The sequence below is a fragment of the Oryctolagus cuniculus genome, chromosome 7 (assembly GCF_964237555.1).
Source record: "Oryctolagus cuniculus chromosome 7, mOryCun1.1, whole genome shotgun sequence".
NCBI lineage: Eukaryota > Metazoa > Chordata > Mammalia > Lagomorpha > Leporidae > Oryctolagus > Oryctolagus cuniculus.
The window spans coordinates 47,992,378-48,014,818 of record NC_091438.1 but is presented as its reverse complement, the minus strand read 5'-3'; the positions used below and the strand labels follow the sequence as shown (position 1 = coordinate 48,014,818).

Here is a 22,441-nt window from a genome sequence, read left to right as displayed (position 1 = left end):
AGGGTAGCATTGTCTAAAGTCAAAAGGGGAGTTAAGAACCCTGGAAATCTCCTGTAGGTACCCTAGATGCAAGGAGCTAAGTGCACTTACATTTAAGCCTGAGAGAAAACGTCATACTTCATCAAGGGTTACAGGGTCCACCCCTTCACTCACACATCCCTTCTGAACTGAGGGACTTTTGCTCATCTGGGGGCAAGCCATGCCCTCCTCCCCTAGAGAAGCTGCAGGTGCTGCCTCTTCTATCTCTTTACCCTCCCCAGAGGCCACAAACCCATCCTGTCCTGCGTGTCTGCCTTTCCCAGGCATTGTTCTTTCCCCCACCCCCACCCCCACCCCAGCAAAAATAATGCCCAACAAACTTCACTATCCCCTATACAAAAATACCCATTGGCTCAGGGCCCCTCATCCTTAGAGTGGAGAGAATTTTCAATGCCTCAATAAATAGTTAGCAAAAGCTATGGAGCATAAAGCCCTAATTTAGCAATATTCACCCTTCCACCATCCTCTACAATTTCCACCTTTTTTTTCATTGAAAAGAGGGCAAAAAGAATTGGAATTGAATAATTTATAAATAAAAAAAAAAACAAGATACAAAGTTTGTTTTTGTTCATTTGTCCTCAGATTTTAAAAACAAAAGTATTAACCAAAATCTAGTAACACATCAAATCCAAACACAGCAGGCAATTAGAGAATCAAAACTTTCCTGGTTTTATTTTTGGGGGGCGGGGGGGTGGGAACCTTGGTCTGTTTCCATTCCTATTGGTCCAGGCCCGCGTCCTAGGATACATAAGCCTCCGGGGAAGCTGGGGGAGTTGTGCAAACTCAGGGTGTGGTGTGAGCGCCTGTTTGGGACATGTTAGGGCTCATGCGATGATGGTTTTGCCAGCCTTGTTCAATCCCCAAAAACAGGGAAAGGATTAAGGCGAGATGAGCACACAGAATTTAACGGGGTCAAAAACCCCAGTAACCAAGATACATATTATTTTAATACAATATTTTACAAGATCAAATTAAGGCAAACAAATCCACAAAGAACAATACATCAAAAACTTAAAGGCAGGACTTAAGCTCAATTCAGCTTCCCGCTCATCCTGGTCTAGTCAGACTCTGTATTTAAGATTTTCATATTTTGTTCAACGTGGATTTTTGCAGTAACTCTTTAAAATACTGCATTAATAAAAAGGACTCGGCTGAATTACCGAGTACTCCTTTAGATCTTGCACCTTAAGTGAGTGCCTGTCCCATACTGTTAAGTTCCAGTCCAGCCCCAAGACATACACTTCCCTTATTTTGGAGTCTCATTGCTTCCTTAAAACCAATCTATTTTCAAATAAAAGCCTACGAATTAATAAAAAATTATGAAATCAACAGACTCAGATTTGGAAAATCGGTGACTTTCAAGTTTGTTGGGAGGATGGTTTCTAAACTGTGAGCAGTCCAATGAGGAGAAAGCGCTTGGTGGGCTTTGTCACTGAGGGGAAGACAGGACGACAACTTTCCCAAGCAGAAGGAACACATGCAAATAAAGAGACCCTCCAACACCCCCTGCCATGTCTGCCTTGGATCAAATGTGGGGCATTACATTCCATGGGAATGCTATGAGGGTTACTAACACATACCTCAAAGGAGAAATCCAAAAGCAGAAAAATAGCCCCAATTTACACTCTGGACACTTAAGTACACTTATTTTCCTTCTTCATGCGCACCCAGGAGTGTATACAATTGCATAGTTAATTTTTTTTTCCCAGAAAAAAATATAAAGAAAAAGGAAAATTGGCCCAGGACAGGTCTTCCGGTTTAAAGCTCTTAGAAATGGCTCTGGCCAGAGCACAGGCTGTCCAGACTTGTGCTTTGTGCAAAATGCAAAGAAGCTCGCCCTACTGTGTCCAGATCCCCACTCCCAGACCCTGAACAACAGGGCTGGGTCAGAGAAAGGCAGAAATCCAAACAGATCAGCTCATTGGGAGTAAACTGTGATCTGTGGTTATAGTTCACTAAAATATATTTCTTTAACTACCTTTATTATAAATTGCCCCAACCCCCACCCCATGTTTTAACATCAGTCCTAATATCAAAAATATCTCTTCTTACAAAGTTTTTTTTTTACTTATTATTTTAATAAACTAACCACAGATTAAGGTCAACTATGGCTTAACAAAAGAAGCCGGGATGTTAAATTCATTCTCCAAAAGTAGACAAGAAGGAGAAAGAATCACTTAAATAGGAAAAAAAAATCAGTTTTTAAAATGTTTTTGCTCGTTGGGTCTTTTCCTTTAAAAAAAAAAAGTCAATAAAATAAATTGCTTCCTACAGAAACACAGCAGCAGAAGATGGTAGCGCTCTGTTTAGTTTGTGGTTTGGTTTGGACCAGTCTGGCCAAATGTCTGTCTGTCCTGTAACTCCTCCCAAGGTGCATTCATGGTTATTGCTAAGTAGTAAAAAATACCACCTCTGCATTGAGTCACTGGAGAGACGCAACACACAGTCGCTCTGCTCATCACGCTTCTCTTTCCCAGAGGGGACCCCCCCCCTTTTTTTTTTAATAAAATTAAAGTCTTTCTTAAAAAAGAATCACCACCGTCTTAACTTAGCTGAGCTTGGCCCTCAAAAAGAATGAGGAAAAGATAGGGGGCAGTCAGCAACTTCCTCTCAGACTAGAACAGTTGACAAATGACTACTAGAAGGAAATAAAACTCCAGAGGAATCGGATTCCCCTTTTCAGTTGCTCCTTTTCCCATCTCAGTAAACTGGGATTGCAACTACCCCCTCTTCCCAACAAGGGCCCACATGACTGCCTCATCCTTCCAGCTCCTCCGGGAGGAAGAAGTTATCCACCTTAACTTCTACCTCAATCCAAATCAATAGTAAATTTGTCCCGTTTCTCACCTCCCCTCCACACTCCCAACTCCACCACCTTGTGCTTTTTTCCAACCTAAAAGAACTTTGGTCTGTTTTTTCTTTTATTTACTGAGAGCCTCCTTTACCTGTTCCTCCCCCAGGCGTCTGCCCACCTCCCACCCCCACACACCAAACCTTCCCCTGCTACTTTCCCTTGGTCATGGGGTGGCACCCAAGGGGTTAAGAGACAGAAGCACCATCTTTCCCCCCTTGAGCACCCCAGTGCCACCAAGTCAAGCTCTGCAAAGGAACAGTGCAGCCCCCGAGGCAGCGTGCAGCCCTGACCTACGCTTGCCAGCCTGGCACCACTCCAACCGCACACACACTTAAGGGCTTCTGGCCAGGCTCCCACAAACGTTACTGCATTTGCCCCCTCAACATGGAGGCTGGGTCTTGATGAGCCAATCAGCTGAGCTTAACTTTCTTTGTTCAGCCCCCTTGCCCTCCAAGGTTCCACCCACTCAGAACCTGTGCACCAGCAGCTCCCCAGCAGGTTCCCGTTCCCTCCTCCTCAGTTCTTCCCTGTAACAGCAGGAGCAGAAGTTGTTTGTCTCAGGGTGTCCATAGAAGCTGCAGTTCGGTTGTTTGCATTTGGTCTGGGTTGGGGGAAGTCCCTGGGGACCTGCAGCCCATCCATCTGGCTCAGGGGGCTCCCTGTAGCCGTTGCTATAGGAATCAGCCACGCGGAAGGAGGGTGGTAACAGCGCACCCCTGTGAACTCCATCCCTGGAGTGACTGCCCGGCTCCAGGGAAGGGATGCTGTCCTGGTGCGGATAGGGTCGCCCTGGAGGGCACTGTCTGGGGAAGGTGGCATATGGCGGCAGGCCCCCCCCACACGGGCCCCCTGCCAACTGCCTCCGGGGCTCCTGGCAGTGGACACCACCCCCAGAAGGCCTGGGGATGGTGAAGCCCCCAGGGTAGCCAGCAGAGAACGCCCCAGCCTTGGCCTCTGCCGGGGGGCCAGTCAGCTGCTCCTCCCCACCGTCTGGCTCTGGCTTTTTGGCTGGAGGAGGCCCACTCCCTAGCCCTCCATTCAAGATCTTCCTCTCTGCCTCCTTCTGCTTCTGCTCTGCCAGGAATCTCTCCTCGGCATCAGAGAGGTAGCGCTGGATCATCTCCTCCTGATACTGGTGGCGGTGACCCATCTTCAGGGTTCCAACAAAAATGAACTTCCCCTCCCCTTGCATGGCAATCCTCATAATGCTCAGGCTTTGCATCACCTCCTGGCTATACTTGCCCCCTCCATTACCCGCGGCCTCCGAGGTGGGCTTCTCAGATGCCGGCCCATCCCCCGCCGCCTCCTCCTTGCCACCCTTCCAGCTCTTCAGTGAGTTCTTCTTCTTCTTCTCCAGTGTCTCAGTGCCACCGCTCGCCCCTGACCCCGTTCCCGCCCCTCCAGGCTTAGAACCCTTGCTGTGCATGAGGCCGCCCATGTTCTTCTTGAGCTTGCTGCCCAAGGTCTTGCCGAAGCTGCCCAGTTTGTTAGCCACAGAATCCGCTCTCTTCTTGTCCTTCTCCCGGTCCCGCTTTGCCTTCTCCTTCCGCCTGCCGCCCTCATTGCTGGTTGAACTGCTGCCAACTGACTCCTTGTCTGATTCCCCAGACTCAGGAGTAGAGCGGGGCTCGTCTCCAGCGGAGGCTGTGGGGGACTCAGGCTGGGCCAGAGGAGCCTGGAAGAGAGCAGAACAGTGCTGACAGTTATCCCATTGGTCCGGGCTCGGGTGAGTCCCCAGGGCCCTCTCCCGACAGCTACTGCCATATGGACAACCGTGGTGACAGCCAGCTGGAATGGCTGTCAGCTCCAGAGAAGGAGGGCGCTGGCCTCCGCGGCAAGCTCCCAGGCCAACGGAGCTCACGCTCACCTCCCCGTCCACAGTGCGACTCCTGGAGCTCACGCTCACCTCCCTGTCCACAGTGCGACCCTCTCTGTAGTAAGGACACGGCAAGGGAAGCCTGACTGCTCCGTGAGAGCACTGAGCACGGTGCTCTGGGCCGAGGAGGGAGAATGTTTTATACAGGACACCAGGATGTCCTGTACTAGAAACTTCTCTGTGCCATACGCTGCTCGAACTTAATCTCGAGGAACCAGCTCTGCCCACGGGAGGCCCTCAACTTCTGTGCACGCAGCACTGGACCTGGCCAGTTTCTCTTTGCTCTTCAGTTCCCATTCTAGCTCAGAACTCACATCACCAGGATCTCTAGGCTATTCTAGCTCCTTCTGGTATCCCAAACAAAGGTCTAACTACAGAGGGCTTGGGACAAAATAATAACAATCTCAAGGTCACGAAATAGGCCAGGAAACTTGTCCTAAAGAATGGGCTTTAGTACCAGAAAGCAGACCCTGGCTGGAGAAGAACTGTAGAAAATGGAGGGGCCGCTAACGGGCAGAAAGGCAGGATGAAGCGCTCCTGGGAACTCACTGACGTCTTCCAGCTTCCTAACCTCCAGTCCCAAGCTACCACACAGCAGATTCAGAAAGAGAGCGCCACTGGAGCTCCTCGCTCTCCCGGCTCCGCAAACGAGGCCGCCCAAGGGGCAGGGCGGGAGAAGTCTTCACCTGGCTGTCGGAGGACAGTGGGATCCACTTCACACTCATGTAGCTATGCAACAGATGCAATTTGACCTCTAGGGACAGAATTACACTGTGGAAAGGAGAAGAAAAAAAACCACTTAAAAACCTGCTGTGACCTTCTAAAAACAAAGCAATATAATATACTTGGAAGGGTGGAAGAGGGTTATGTGGCTTGGGTGTCAGACACGGTTGGGCTTCAACAGTGGCTCTACCAATCACTGAGTTTTATGACCTTGAGCAAGTCACTTCAACCTCCCTGTAATCCATCTGGGATGGACAATGGGTACAGATAATAGTATCTATGCTGCAGGGTTGTTTTGAAGACAAAAAATGGTATTTGGAAAGGGTGCATCAGCACAGCATCCAAAAATAGCAAACATTAAACCATAGCCACTATTATTGTGTTGTAAATATTTTTTAGAAGGAAGTTTTGATGAGTTGTTGAGAACTTGTTTTTAAAAACCTATCACACTGGGTTTTTAAATCAAACTCTCAGCTAGGACCAAGTTGCAGGGGCCCAAAGAAGGAAGTGCTGGGTCAGAGCGTAAGAGCAGAGCTATTTCATTCATATGCCCTCCCTAGGGAAGCTGTGGAGGGAGGCAGGAGGAGGCTACGCACACTACCGGGAAGCAGGATGGGGGAAAGAGGGTGCTTGGGAGGGAACTGTTTTCTTTTTTTTTTTTTTCCTGGCTGTTTAAATTCCAGAAATGTGAAAACCTAGAGCCAACTATTTCAATTAACTACGTAAAATCCCTGTCACTTGGGCAGTAAGAAGTGTGACTTTATTATCTTGGTTTTCTGACCCCTGTTTTGGGATTCTGGGATGTACTGGTGCAGGCACAAGCTCTCTGTAGAAGACAAGAACAAGGTGAGATCCCAGCATTCCCTTTCTCTTTCAGGACAAAATGCAGCTAGCTGCGTGATGCAAGTCTTGGAGCTCAACCTATTTTCTACCTGTCCATCCTCCCAGAGAAACTGGAGCTGGGGTGCGACTATCCCCCTGCAAGCTGAGGAAAACTCCCCGGGAGCCAGGTGTCATGTGCAGAGGATACCCCAGCTACAAAGTAGATGGAAGAGGAGCTAGGCCTGCCTCACCTGGCCAATCGGACATTGTCGTTGTCATCCTTGCCCCACTCCCAGCCTTTTCCAGGGTCCACAGCAAAGTGCAAGGGCAGCAGTTTATGCTCTGAATCCGTAAGTGGGATCACAGCTGAGAAGGAAGAAACATGCCATCCATGAGTCTTCTTGAGGAAAAAGAAAGGCAACTGAACACAGAGTGACTTCACTAAAATCATGCCACAGGTCTCTAATTGTGCACATTTCCATGTAAATTACCCCTAGCATTAGAAACCACACGTCTTGTGGCACAATCGGTTAGCACATTCAACTGTTAACCAAAAGGTTGATGGTTCAAGTCCACCCAGGGACGCAGCTTTATTTTTGGGGCCGGCACTGTGGCGTAGCAGGTAAAGCCGCTGCCTGCAGTGCCAGCATCCCATATGGGCACCAGTTCAAGTCCCGGCTGTTCCACTTCCCATCCAGGTCTCTGCTATGGCCTGGGAAAGCAGTAGAAGATGGCCCAAATCCTTGGGCCCCTGCACCCACATGGGAGACCTGGAAGAAGCTCCTGGCTCCTGGCTTCGGATTGGTGCAACCCTGGCTGTTGTGGCCATCTGGGGGGTGAACCAGCAGATGGAAGATCTCTCTCTCTGCCTGTACCTCTCTGTAACTCTCTACCTTTCAAATAAATAAATAAATCTTTTTTAAAAAACAAGCAAGCAAACAAAAAAACTAATAGGCTGGGGTGGGAGTTTTGCCTAGTTAGGACACTGGTTAAGATGCCCGTGTTTCATACCTGAGTACCTGAGTTTGATACCCGGCTCTGGTTCCTGACTCCAGCTTCTTGTAATGCAGACCCTGGGGGGCAGCAGTGGCTCCAGTAGTTGAGTTCCCACCTCCCATGTGGGAGACCTAGATCGAGTTTCCAGCTAAGGCCCATCCCAGCCCATGCCACTATGGACACTTCCTGAGTGAAATGGCAGCTTTCTCTCCCTCCCAAATAAATAAAACACAAACAAAACCAATGGGCTATCCTAAACAATTGAGGCCAGTAGTCTATATAACTCCTTCCCCAGTCAGGTAACTAACTTTCAGGATGTTCTTGCTGGTTAAAGTGTATTCAGAGAATCCAAAGCTACAGTTAAGATAGATACAGCAGGGGCCAGCGCAGTGGCACAGCAGGTTAAGTTACCACCACCTGCTACGCTGGCATCCCACATGAGTACTTTTGAGTGCCCCCTGCTCCACTTCTGATCCAGCTCCCTGCTAATGCACTGGGAAAGCAGTGGAAAATGATCCACGTGCTTGGTCCCCGCCACCCATGTGGGAGACCTGGATGGAGTTCTAGGCTCCTGGCTTCAGCTTGGCCCAGCCCTAGCCATTGCAGCCATTTAGGGAGTAAACCAGCAGATGGAAGATATCTCTCTCTCTCTCTCTCTCTCTCTCTGTCTTTCCATCTCTCTGTAACTAGAGTTGGAGTTACAGAGAGAGACAAATACAGCAAAGCATCATTGGAAAGTCCTAATGACCTTAACACATAAGTTCCTACTCCATCTAGAACAGGGAATATAAGCTATGTTTTCCCAATAATTTTTTTTTCATTTGAAAACTCTGGTGTATCTTTTCATTTTAAAGAAATTATTTTTTATTAAGATTTATTTTTTATTTATTTAAAAGGCAGAGTTACAGAGAGAGGAGAAGAGGCAGAGAGAGAGAGATCTTCCATCCACTTAACCTGCTATGCCACAATGCTGGTATAGCCACAATAGCTGGTTTATCTTTATTAAAAGTGTCAATATGTATTGTCTAGACTTGCATGTCCCCTGATTCTTTCCTCCAACATTAGCCTCATTTCTACTTTTCCAAGTGAAAATAACACAGACCAAAAGATACCAGACAGACACTGCGTTCAGCACCTTGTTCCTTGGAATTCTCCTTCTGCTCCATGGACACGAGTGCAGAGAAATGGGCCTGATCGTAGGCGAGCACCAGAGGGGAGCGGTGACACTGGCTGGCTGGGACCTCCAAGGGCAGATAGATTCCCCCAAAGGGAATAGGGGCAAATGCTGCAGGGAACCAGGAAGATCATCATTAAGGCTATGTGCCTGCCTGGCGGACAATCCCTCCACCCCACTCTGCCAGTGCAGTCCCTATTCATTCCAACTTATTCAGTCATTCTTTGCTACAAACCCTTATCAATGAACTGCAACTGTTTTACTTGGAATCTGAGAATTTTGCTGTGTTCTAATTTATATCTGATTTTTTTCTTCCACAGGCCTGTATATCTCCTTGGCTGCCCTCCTACTGCTTGGTCCAGGGTCTGTAAGTAAGGGTGCTCGGGGTGCAGGGAGATGGCCTGCTGACTCACCTTCTCCTCCGGAGTCCCTCAGCATGGTGTCCGCCACGACGACGATGGGCCTCCTGAGTACATGAGCGAGGACAAAGACATGGAACTCTTCCAGACTCTCGTAGACTGGCTCCTCAGAACTCTCCACCCTAGTGGTGCAGGGAGGAGGGCAGTGAAAGGGATGCAGTGGGACAGAGAAGACAGCCAAACGAGACGCCTGCAGACGGGGCATGCGGAGAGCGGAGGGGAGTACCTGTCCCCTGACCTGGTTTTCCCATGTGAAGGCTGCCACTGACACAGCCGCTTATTTTATACTATCATGGCTGTTCCTATTCTGTTTCACATATGGGGAAATCCAAGAAAAGAGATTTGAAGACTCTGGGTTTAAAACTGTGTTAGGAAACGAAGTAATCTCTCTCTCTCTCTCTCTCTCTCTCTCTCTAAGATTCATTTATTTACTTGAGAGGTAGAGTTACAGAGGAAGAGACAGAGAGAGAGGTCTTCCATCCTCTGGTTCACTCCCCAGATGCCACAACGGTCAGAGCTGCGCCCATCTGAAGCCAGGAGCCAGGAGCTTCCTCTGGGTCTCCCATGTGGATGCAGGGCCCAAGGACTTGGGCCATCTTCCACTGCTTTCCCAGGCCACAGCAGAGAACTGGATGGGAAGTGGAGCAGCCAGGACTGGAACCAGTGCCCACATGGGATGCCGGCACTGCAGACCAGGGCTTTAACCTGCTACGCAGCGACGGCCCCAGTAATCCCCATCTCTTAATATCACCCTGCTGCTCAACAACCTCCTTCAACTCTCTTTACCCAGTAGCACAGTACACAACTGTGTAGCCTCACCCTCATCCTGCTTACTTTGTCCATTATAAATGTCCCACACCACACTCTCTACACCTCGCCAAAAACTAAAAAATATTCTTATATCCCCTTATTTAAGAACAGCCTCAGGGTTGGCACATAGTAGGCTAAGTCTCTGCCTCTGGCACCTGCATCCCATATGGAAGCTGGCTGGTATCCCGGCTGTTCCTCTTCTGATCCAGCTCTCTGCTAATGGCTTGGGAAAGCAGTGGAGGATAGCCCAAGTGCCTGGGTCCCTGCACCTGCGTGGAAGACCCGGAAAAAGCTTCTGGCTCCTGGCTTTGGATCAGCTCAGCTCTGGATTTGGGGAATAAACCAGGGGCTAGAAGATCTTTCTCTCTGTCTCTCCCACTCTCTGCCTATAACTCTACCTCTCAAATAAATAAATAAAACTTTATCACTGTCTACCCAGTTGCTTAACCAGAAATATGTGAAATATTTACTGTTCCTGGTCTCTCACCTTCAATTAATCACTGCCTTTACAAATTCTATCTCCTAGGAATCTCTTGCATGTGTCTCTGGCCTATCTTCAGTCAACCACCCTGTTCACACCCTGTTCACACCATGGCCCTTTCTCCTAGATCTCTACAACTCACTCTAGTCTCACTTCCCTCTACTTCATTATCCGTTCTGGTGCTCAAGTGTTCAAACAGACAAATTTGTTCCTGCCACCTCATATTCAAAATGCAGTGGCTTCCTGCCACTCTTCAACCCCAAGTAATGTTATTCAACAATGGGTATTGGTTATAGATTCTTGGGCCTTACCACACTCCAACTCAACCAGACTTTCCTGAAATTTCAAAATTTTAAGCATATTAAACTAAACTCTCATATATCCATCATCCAACCCCCACAACTGTAAACACATGGTCAGTCTTGTTTCAACTACACCTCAGTCTGTTTTCCTATCACTTCCCACCCCCTCCCCACTGGATTATTTTGAAGCAAATCCTAGACACCATAGTTTTCACCCATATATATTTCAATTTGTATTTCTAAAAAATAAATGACTCCTTTTTAGAACCATAATGCCATTAGTGTCACACTTTAAAAATTTAACAATAGTCAAATATGTAGATGCTGTTTACATTTCCCTATAAATGTCCTATAAATGTCCACATATTTCCATGGGTTGCTGTGTCTCCAGTGTCTTTAAACCTGTAGGTTTCCATTTCATTTTTATTTTCCTTACCATTCACTTCCTGAAGATACTGGGTCACTTGTCCTGCAGTTTCCCAAAGCCTGGCTGGGATACAACTCTAACTCCTCAGCAGAGTACAAGAGAAATCTTAACATGGTATACAAAAATGTGGATTCCCCACCTCTTCTATCATTTTATATCCTGTACTATACATTCTGGTAATACTGGACTATTTGTGGTTCTAAACCACACCATGTTGTAAACACTTCTGCACCCTTGCCACAGCTCCTATCTTCTTCCAACACCCTCTTCCACAGAGCCCTCTAGACACTGGGGCCTACAGACAATACAGCTTCCAGAGCCCAATAAGGACTCCAAGATGATTATTTCCTGTTCCCTGACTTAGCCATACTCACCCACCACAGTTGGCTCCATTAGCACCCAGATGCATTCGGGGTTCACTCGAGGCAAGTTTGATCAGTTCATTCCATTCCTTCTGCCATTCATCCTCTGTGTATACCAGCCCTGACTGTGTGAAAGACAGGTAGAGGACATCAAACAATTAAGAGGCAACACTCATTCCAATTCACTGTTTTCTGAATCTCTATTCTCTTAGTGCTTGGTTTATAATTGTACTACAAAGTCAAATCCCTTTTCCCTCTCATAGTCAAGATCCATAAAAGAATAATCTATGGTCTTTCTCACACTTCTATATCCTCTATTATTTTCTGACTTATTATAATCTGTATTCTATTCCTGCCCTCCACCTACTTCCCCACCCCTCATATACCACTGTACCTAACTGACCCTGACAAAGGACAGCAATGACCTTCTAACTGCCAAATCCAGTTGTCTCTTTGTTATCTTTCCTAGACTTCATGTGGCTCATTTTCCTGTTAGTTTTTTTTTTTTAAAGATTTATTTATTTTATTTGAAAGACAGAGTTATATATAGAGAGGGAAAGACATGGAGAGAGATCTTCCATCTGCTGGTTCAATCCTCAAATGTCCACAATAGCCAGGGCCAGGCCATAGAGCCTGGCCAAGAGCCCATAACAACATCAGGTGTCCCATATTGATGGTAGGAGCCTAGGCACTTAGGCCATCTTCCACTGCTTCTCAGATGCACTAGCAGGGAGTTGGATTGGAAGTGGAGTAGCCAGGACTCGAACCAGAACTCCATTATGGGATGCTAGTATTGGAAGTGGCAGCTTAGCTCTCTGAGCCACAATGAGCCTGTTTACACATTCTCTTTCTTTAGCTTCCATAACACTACTTCCTCCTATTTTTCTGAATTCTGTCTAACAAAAAAAATATGGGTATTGTGGCAATGATTTTAGCCTCAGGGTGATCTCTTCTGCTGCTGTAATAATCCCATTCACTACTAACTATATGCTCATGACTCAGATCTAACTCTACAGCCCACATGTCCTTTGATTTCTTATATTTACATATCCAGCTGCCTATTGAAAGTTGCCACCTGCTCCACACTGCCTCATATTCTAGATCATCAAAGTAAACGCCTGTCTCTATAAAAACACTCTTTTTAAAGTTTCATTTATTTATTTGAGGGACAGAGATAGAGAAAGAGCTCCCATCTACTCCTCAAATGTCCATAAGGCTAGGTCTGGGCCAGGGCCAAAGCCAGGAGTTAGAAATGTAATCCAGGGGCCAGCGCTGTGAAGCAGCAGGTTAATGCCCTTGGGCCTGTGGCACCAGCATCCCATATGGGCACTGGTTCTAGTCCCAGCTGCTCCTCTTCCAGTCCAGCTCTCTGCTATGGCCTGGGAAAGCAGAAGAAGATGGCCCAAGTCCCTGGGCCCCTGTACCCACGTAGGAGACCTGGAAGAAGTCCAGGCTCCTGGTTTCAGATTGACCCAGCTCCAGCTGTTGCAGCCATCTGAGGATGGAAGACCTCTCTGTCTCTACCTCTCTCTGTGACCCTGTCTTTCAAATAAATAAAATAAATCTTAAAAAAAAATAAAATAAAAGAAATGTAATCCAGGTCTTCCATGTGGGTGACAGGAGCCCAGTTACCTATACCATCAGTGCTGCTTCTCAGGGTCTGCATAAGCAGGAAGCTGGAGTCAGGAGCCAGAGTCCACATGGAACCTGGCCACTCCAATATACAATGCATGCATCTGCACCAACATCTTAACTATGAAGCCAGTGCCCACCCACCACGTGGTTTTGTATCTCCCAGTTTCTGCCTGGAGCAGAAACCTAACCACCCACTCAACAATTCCTTAACTTTTAGGACAGAAATCATGTATCAATAGTCTATGAAAGTCGTTCCTCAATCTCCCTGGTAGATCAGTCACTCCTCTCTTTGTGCCCACCCTCCCCAACTGCTATACAGACTTCTCTCACAGAGGTCATACTTGTTACACTTTGCTGCAACTATGTACTTATGTTCATTTTCTCCTACTATTCGTAAAGGCAACAATTGTGTTTTATGCAGTATACCCAGTGCATATTATGTGATCAATAATTAATAAATACATGCTGGTCCGGTGCTGTGGCTCACTTGGCTAATCCTCCACTTGCGGCGCCACAATCCCATATGGGTGCCAGGTTCTAGTCCTGGTTGCTCCTCTTCCAGTCCAGCTCTCTGCTGTGGCCTGGGAGGGCAGTGGATGATGGTCCAAGTGCTTGGGGCCTGCACCCGCGTGGGAGACCAGGGAGAAGCGCCTGGCTCCTGGCTTCAGATCAGTGTAGCTCCCACCGGAGCGGCCATTTGGGGGGTGAACCAATGGAAGGAAGACCTTTCTCTCTGTCTCTCCCTCTCACTGTCTAACTCTACCTGTCACATAAATAAATAAATAAATAAATAAATCTTAAAAAAAGAAATCCTATTTAAAAAAAATACATGCCAAGTGAAATTATTTTTTATTAAAGGAGAGCATATAGTGGCACAAACTATTTTAAAATATCATTGGCTAGGGGGCCGGCACCATGGCATAATAGGTAAAGCTGCCACCTACAGTGCTAGCATTGCATATGGGCACTGATTTGAGTCCTGGCTGCTCCACTTCAGATCTAGCTCTCTGCTATGGCCTGGGAAAGCAGTAGGAGATGACCCAAGTTCTTGTGCCCCTGCATCCACATAGGAGACCTGGAAGAAGCTCCAGGCTCCTGGCTTCGGATTGACCCAGCTCTGGCTGTTGCAGCATTTGGGGAGTGAACCAGTGGATGGAAGACTTGTCTCTTTCTCTCTGCCTCTGCCTTTCTATAACTCTGCCTTTCAAATAAATAAATAAATATTTTAAAGAAAAATCATTGGCTTTAGGATATATGTGATGATTTAGAGAAAAGTTTACCTTATTAATTTTATTTTTGTATTACTTTAGCATTAAAATGAATTTACTGATTCTAAATGCACACTGACAATATAGAAGGAAGCATAGTAGAAACAGAGGGGCATCAGGAACAAATTTTGCAGGATTTTGAGAGCTATTGTTAGTAATACTTGAATAATTTTGAAAGAGACAAAACTACGAGTGTTTTCAATTTTTAAAACACTACTACAAGTTTCATTTCGATCAAACATAAAAAGAGCAAGGCACGGGTTATGTATGGGATGCTCTGGTCACTCTCAGATAGACATCCAGGAAGCTCTGTTTATACTTTTCTCTCACCTATTATCTGCTTCCTGTTTTAATACACACAGCCACTAGGGGGTGTACACTTCCAGCTTAAGCATTTTAAGAAAATGTTTTTAGTTAAGCTTTTCCAAATTTTCAACACAATCAAGGAGACCCAGGAAATCAAAGCTAGATTTGTCTGGTGTTTGGTACTACAGAACTAAAAGAAACTCCTGGGAACATCACCTCCTGTTCTCATACCCACTCCTAAGGTAGGGTATAAGGCTATGCATGGTCTAGGCTAAGACAAGTATATGGGTCCCATTGCCAGTATGGAACTTTCATTGTGCTGAGCAAAAGGAGCCAAACAATTGCCCCTGCACCAGCCACTATTCTCTATGTGTAAATTTCCCCCAGAATTTTTGAGAGGGAAGGGATGACTGACCAAAGACAGAATTTGGCTATTTCTGGGACTCCTGGCTAAATATCATCATAATGTTTTTAAAAATTTTTTAGTATCATCATAATCTAACTCTTATCTAAAGTAATAACTATAAAGGCAGGCACTGTGGCACAGTTGGTTAAGCTGCAATTCGGCATGTGCACATTCCATACTGGAGCACCAGTTTCAGTGCCAGCTACTCTGTTTCTGATCCAGCTTCCTACTAATGCACCTGGGAAGGCAGCAGATGATGGCCCAAGTACTTGGGCTCCTGCCACCACATGGGAATCTCAGGTGGAATTCCAAGCTCCTGGCTTAGGCCTGGCCCAACCCCAGCTGTTGCAGGCATTTGGGGAGTGTATTAGCAGATGGAACATCTCTGTCCCTCTTTCCTTCATTCCCTATCACTCAGATTTTCAAATAAACAAGTAAATCTTAAAAAATAAAATAAAACAGTGAAAATAGGGGCAGGCCATTTGGCCCAGCAGTCATGATGCCAACTGGGACGTCCTACAACCATGTCAGAGTCCCAGCTCCAACTCCCAATTCCAGCTCCCAGTTAATGCGGATCCTGGGAGGCAGCAAGTGATGGCTCGAAGCAGTCAGGTCCCAGCCACCCACATGAGACACCTGGACTGAGTTTCTCACTCAAGCCTTTGCAGGTATCTGGAGAACAAGCAACAGATGGAAGCCCCCTCCTTGTCTTGTCCCTCTTTCTCTGCATCTCAAACAAACCAAAGGTCAGAAAATCTCCTTACAAATAAAATAATAACAACGATAGCTTTTTCTTGTCTCCAGAGCCTCAGATCTAAGGGAGAAGGAAAAACTCTAAGGTCTGAGGGAGAAGGAAAACCGACTACTAATATGCTTTGGGGTCTAAATTCTAGGCTGGTTTTAGCTCAGGCAAAAGCAGCTTTCCAGAAAGTCTTGCCCAGCTTTTGGAGGGTAATAAAGAACGTCACTTATGTGACCTTGCCCCTGTGTGCTGATTTCTCTGGGGAGTGTTCTAGGGCAAACTGGATGATCAAGGACAGGATTCTGATCTTAACATGGATTCTTTGTTTTTGAGAAACAAGTAACACACTCTACTTACATATTTTAAATCTTCAGGACATAAAATTCTAAATAGCCAAAAATATCTTAGTTCTTTAGTACTATACTATAGTACTCCCAGGTATGATAAACAACAGAAGGAGAAAAGAGAGAAGATGGAAGAGAAATAGAAAATTTTTTCAGAAATATTCCCATATGCAATGCCAGAAACAGCCAGCCATAATAATAGCAAAAAAAAATAGATATACACAAACAGCAGGAGATACAAACATGGCAGACAGAGAGCCCAAGGAAAAAGAAAGAGGGAGGCCCAACATTTTTATGTGAATGTATGTTATTGGTAAAGGGAAGGAGTTAGCAAACTTTCTCTGTGCAGGCCATATGTAACCACTCTACTCTGCTGTCAAAGAGGAAAGCAGTTACATGCTTCAATACACAAAGTGAGAGGGGCTGTGTTCTAATAAAACTGTTTTTTACAAAACAGTCAGTTTGCCCAACCCCTTTTATGGAGATACAAGGTACAAATCACCCACTACTATCGTCTTATTTAAAAGCAACCCAGCGGGGCCGGGGCTGTGGCACAGCCAGTTAAGCCACAACCCGCAGCACCAGCATCCCATATGGACACTGGTTCAAGTCTCAGCTGCTCTACTTCCAATCCAGCTCCCTGGTAATGGCCTGGAAAAGCAGTGGAAGATGGCCTGTCCAGCCTTTGAGGCCATTTCGGGAGTGAACCAGCAGGTGGAGGATCTCTCTCTCTTTCTCTGTCTCTCCTGCTCTTTCTCTACCTCTGCCTTTCAAATAAATAAATAAATCTTAAAAAAAAAAATCAGACTAGGGGCCAGCATTGCGGCATAGTGGGTAAAGCTGTTACCTATGACACCAACAATTAGGCCACAACCTGTGATGCCAGCATCCCATATGGGCTGGCTGGTTCATGTCCTGGCTGCTCCATTTCCATGTTAATTGGGAAAAGCAACAGAAGATGGCCCAAGTGATTGGGCCCCTGCCACCCACATGGGAGACCTAGGGGAAGCTCCTGGCTCCTGGTTTTGGCCTGACCCAGCCCTGGCTGTTGCAGCCATCTGGGGAATGAAGCGGCAGATGGATGATCTCTCTCTCTCTCTCTCTCTCTCTCTCTCTCCCTCTTTCTCTATAACTCTTAACTTTCAAATACATAAAATCTTTTTTTTTTTTAACAGGCAGAGTGGACAGTGAGAAAGAGAGACAGAGAGAAAGGTCTTCCTTTGCCGTTGGTTCACCCTCCAATGGCCGCCGCGGCCGGCGTGCTGCGGCCGGCGCACCGCGCTGATCCGATGGCAGGAGCCAGGTACTTATCCTGGTCTCCCATGGGGTGCAGGGCCCAAGTACTTAGGCCATCCTCCACTGCACTCCCTGGCCACAGCTGGCCTGGAAGAGGGGCAACCGGGTCAGAATCCTGCACCCCGACCGGGGCTAGAACCTGGTGTGCCGGCGCTGCAAGGCGGAGGATTAGCCTAGTGAGCCGCAGCGCAGGCTCAAAATCTTTTTTTTTTTTTTTTAAATGGCAGCCTCAACATTTACCAAATCCCTGAGCAGTTCCATTCAAATTCCATTTAACAGGAATTTTTTTTAATTTAAATAAGCTAAAACTGAGTATATGAACAAAAATGACATATATATCCATAAATTTTTTATGCTTTTAACATTTCTATTAGGGTTGAAAATTCAAGTCCTTAAATATTTGTATAGCCTTAATATAAGCAGGAAGGAAGGAAGGAAGGATGGGAGGAAGAGGAAAAGGAAAGAAAGAGAAAGAGAGAAAGATAATTCCTATCTCAAGGAATTATCATATCTCATTCTGCAGACTGCCACTAAGGGCTACTGAGCACTGGGCAGGTACAAAGCACAGTGTCAGACAGCTTGTCCTTAAGTCTCCGCTTTCCCCAAGCCCCTGGAGATACTTCCTTCTGCCAGGCATTAGGTGGCTTTGGGAAACAAACGATTCCCGCCAGGCTCTCCTACCTCTTTATTCTGCTGTGTCTGCTGCCATCTCCAGCGCCTTTTCAGTGCTTCTTTCTCTATTCCCTTCTCCATGAGTGCATACAGAGCTTTCCGGAGCATCAAGTCCCGATCGTGGAAGCCCCACATCCCTGTAGCAAGAAAGCAAGGTGGGAAGATCCCTTACATCAACTCAGCTCCACTTATTAACTGTGATACACAGACCCAGGAAGGAAGGAAACCAGGCTGAAGTCCAGTTTCAAAGAAACTCCAACTGTGATTTAGAGAGGAAGGACTTAATTAAGACAAAAAGGGTATTCTGACTCTGGAGGTTGAAAGTGGGGAATATACCACATCCCACAAGCTCTTAACAGGAAGCCCTTAATCCTGAAGCAATCAGCTTCAAAGCTTGAGGGCTGGCTGGTAAATGTGAACTGTTTTTAAAGGGCAAATAATATTGAGTTGCAAATCAGCTTAAAAATGTAAAGTACATAAGTGTCAAAAAGGACTGCAGAAAATATACACCAAAATAATAAATACATCAAAATAATAAATAGTAAGTAGAAACACACACACAGAGCTTTATACTGCTTGCTCATTGCTGCTCATTGCTTCTAGGGGTTAGCTCTCAGGGTGATGCCCATGTTAACCCTGTGTCCTCCTCACTCTCTGAAAAAGACTGAAAAACCAAAGCTGGGCTCTCTCCTCATGTGCCCACACATACACACTCACACACACATGCACACACGCACACACTCACACACATATGCAGTCAATCTGGCTGTGCACCACCACTACTGCCTGAGATCAAGGTTGGCTGGGTCAAGTTGTACACATGAGATTTGACTCAACTGCTTCCTTTCTACAAGGGAACGGAGGGCTTCTTTCAAGACTCACCAAGAGAGGCTGCGTGCAGAAGGCAGTTCCCATCTCCAGTAGTTGCCAAAGGAAGCAGCCTCTGACAAGTGGGGTCCACACTTACCCACCAGTTCAAACGCCCTGCAAAAACGTAACGGGAGAGAAAAGGAAGGCACAGATTATCCATGAAGACTATCTCACTTCCCCCCTATTTCAACGTCTCCTTTTTTTTTTTTTTTTTTTAAGATTTATTTATTTATTTGAAAGGTAGAGAGACAAAGAAAGAGCGGGAAAGACAGAAAGACAGAAAGATCTTCCATCTGTTGCTTCCCCCAAAGCAATCACAACAGCCAGGGCTCAGCTGGCTGGTCACAAGCTCACAAGCTAGGAAACTATCCAGCTCTCCCAGGTGAGCGGCAGGGGCCAAGTACTTGGGCCTTCATCCACTGCTTTCCCAGACGCATTACCAGGGAGCTTGATGGGAAGCAGAGCGGCAGGACTTGAACTAGCATTCTGATAAGGGACACCAGTGTCACAAGCAGCTGCTTAACCCACTGCATCACAACACCGATTTCTAAAAAGGTGCTGGAGATGGCATCAAACACAACAACCCCGATTTCTAAAACTGATTCTAAATTAGCCTCTTCTGGGAAGGCTTCCCAGAATAAAACCTTCACTCTCTTAACTCTTCTTTCTTCTTCACTTACATCTTAGTCAGTCAGAACTCTGTGGTCATGTAGGGTTAGATCAGTGGGTCTTAAGTAGGGACAATTTTGTCCCACAGTGAATCTGACAATGTCTGGAGATACATTTATTTCACAACTGGTAAGGGGATGCAACTGACATCTAGTGAAGACCAAGGATGCTTCTAAACATAACATAACACACAAAGTAGCTTACACAGCAAAGAATTTTCTGGCCCAAAATGTCAACAGGGTCAAGGTTAGGAACCTCTGGGTTAAATGATAAGGCCAAGATCAGAGGTTAAAACTGTGTTGGCAGTGTGGTCTGGCTCTGATTACTTCACTCTGGTCAGGAGACCAGTAAACAATATAGTAACAAAGCTCAACATAAAAACATCAGGGAGTCAGCGCTGTGGCATAGCAGGTGAAGCCGCCACATGCAGTGCCGGCATCCCATATGGGTGCCAGTTCTAGTCTCAGCTGCTCCACTTCTGATCCAGCTCTCTGCTATGGCCTGGGAAAGCAGTAAAAGATGACCCAAGTCCTTGGGCCCCTGCATCTGCGTGGGAAGAATCCAGGTTCCTGGCTTCAGATCAGCGCAGCTCCAGCCATTGCTCTCTGCCTCTGCCTCTCTGTAACTCTGTCTTCAAATAAATAAATAAACCTTTAAAAAAAATCATCGGTAAAACAAAAACAACTCAAGGCATGTAGGTGCCCTGTGAATGTCATCTGCATATCTGAGACTCAGCATGTCAGCATCTGTGTGGTGGGACTTTAAGATATGAACAATAGGACAAAGCACATAAAACACCCAAGAAAATGAGTCAATTCTACAGCCATCGCACAATTGCCAACCACCATTTAAATGAGGAAAACATTTCATGAAGGATGCTAGACAGTTTCTTGGACTACTGAAAAGTCTACAGAAAGAAAAACTGGTCTATATATTGACCAGCCTAGATAACACTGACTTTTGATTTTTAGAAAGCTCTAAATAGATGTATATGGTTAACACAGATAGGTACAAAATGAAAAATAAAAGCTTCCTTCCCATGTCCCTACCGCCCACCTCTCTCTCGTAAGAATTCTTTTTTTTAATCTGATTAGCTTTCCTAGAACACCTAGCAGTCTCACTCTCTCACATTAACTAATCTGAATGGCAGCTTAAAACACACACAACTGTAAAGACAAATCAATCTGGAAGGCAAGTTTCATATAAACTTTTAGATTAGTCACTTCTCTGCCCTACCTGCAGCAGTAGTCTTTTCTGTCCACCAGGACCCAGTTATAATTAGTTATATTTTTTTCACATATTGATTTTTAGGTATTGATTCCTAGGCCTTTCACATATATGTCTGGTTTCCCTTCCATCAGATAGGAAATTTCCAGAGCAAAGAATCTGATCTATACCCTTTCTCTAATTTCAAAGAGCACCTAGCTCAATACATGTTTATCTAATTGACTCTTGACTTTGACTGCAATCAGACCACACACACTTAGACCAAAAGCTACCAATCAAGGCCAGCCTGTAGAGAGAAAGCAAGCGAGAGGAAGCACTCACTGACCTGCCTGTTCCAAGGCAACCAGCATGGACTGCTCAATGAGGTCTCTCTCTATGAAGCTGCGGAAGTCTTCATTATACACAGTGAGATCTGGAAGCTGGAAGGCACAGATGGGCATTTCCAGGGGGTGCTCACTGCTCCCCCCACCCCCACCATTGGAGGAGACATGGGACCGGGCCAGGGAGACAATGCTGGAGCTGGCGTGGGAGATGCCCCTAGACAGGCGTTTCTCTGCAATGAGAAATGGAGTCACCTTAGAATACACACGGCCCACTCAGAGAGCTTTCCACTGACGTCTGGCGGCTACCTCTCAACAGGGTTTCCAGTCAGGGAAAAACTGAGACTATCTGGCTACTGGATTTCACAACCCTTTTCTGTCAAACCAAATATACTTGGGGAAATCTGGAAAATAGCATTTTTGTAGGCACTCACACTGGCACCAAACATTCATTCCTCCTACCCTTACTTGGAATTTGCCTCACATTCCTTTGCATCTCCTCATAATTCCATTTCCCAACATAAGGTGCCCATTCATTTAAAAACCCAGTCATTGTGTGGTGGGAAGAAGAGGGGATAAGGGAAATAAATGGGGCTTCACGCAGCTACACTTAGTCAGGTGATCTCTGGTAACTCTCAGAGTCTTGGAGAATATAAAAAGGACTTCTGGCATAGAAAGGAAAATTAATGACCAATCCTGCACATTTGGGAACTATCTTCTTCTTAATAGTAATATTTATATTATCTACTGCAACTCTTCTTAACACCCATACTTTTCAGAAATTTATAGGGACAGGCAATTGTTAATATACTGCAGAGGAAACCAGTACAAATGATTTCATTAGTTTTGAATACACAGCACTTGCAATTTCCCAGCAGACATGACACTGAGATCACAGTTTGCCCAGTGTACCGTGGTAAATCATTTGTATGGCTTGAGTTATATAATGATTATTAAAGGGAAGCAAGAGCTCAAAATCATATTAGGTAGTCATTCTCAATCCAGTATTTGCCAGAGATGATGTACAAAATCACACAAGAACTGTCTGAAGTTATTTCATAGCGATGTTCTTTCAGAAATATTTTTTAAGCATTTCAAAGTACCATGTGCCCTTGGTTAAAAAAATCAAAATACCATCAAAAGGTATAAAATGATTGTACAAAAAAAGTCTCCTTCTCACTGAGAATCCCTCATCTCTTCCCCAGAGGCAACCTCCTGCATCCTTCTAGAAGTTTTTATGCACACAGAAACAGATCTTTTAAAATCATCTTTCAAAACACAAACAGGAGCATGCTACATTCACTGTACTGGATCTTTACCTTTCTGAAAAGATTTCAGAGATTTTTTTCCAAGACAGTATTATCAAATTCCATCTAATTCTAACGACTGCAGAATATTTGT

The 22,441-nt window shown here is 45.8% G+C and overlaps 1 protein-coding gene across 9 annotated transcripts in view; it reads right to left on the bottom strand.

The window, feature by feature from the left end:
* Positions 1–684: 684 nt before the first annotated feature.
* OTUD7B (OTU deubiquitinase 7B) overlaps positions 685–22,441 on the bottom strand; it is a 67,655-nt gene continuing 45,898 nt past the window's right edge. For 6 of the 9 annotated variants that reach the window (XM_051858712.2, XM_070077754.1, XM_017345918.3 and 3 more), the window contains 9 exons: positions 21,046–21,273; positions 18,837–18,938; positions 17,964–18,091; positions 11,298–11,410; positions 8,898–9,025; positions 8,446–8,595; positions 6,566–6,680; positions 5,456–5,540; positions 685–4,568 (listed from right to left, as the gene is read on the bottom strand). In XM_051858712.2, the coding sequence (XP_051714672.1) occupies positions 3,360–4,568; positions 5,456–5,540; positions 6,566–6,680; positions 8,446–8,595; positions 8,898–9,025; positions 11,298–11,410; positions 17,964–18,091; positions 18,837–18,938; positions 21,046–21,273 (2,258 nt within the window). In that variant the 3' untranslated portion in view covers positions 685–3,359. The remainder of the gene's footprint in view (positions 4,569–5,455; positions 5,541–6,565; positions 6,681–8,445; positions 8,596–8,897; positions 9,026–11,297; positions 11,411–17,963; positions 18,092–18,836; positions 18,939–21,045; positions 21,274–22,441) is intronic. The other 3 variants (XM_070077757.1, XM_070077758.1, XM_070077759.1) reach the window with 1 other exon arrangement.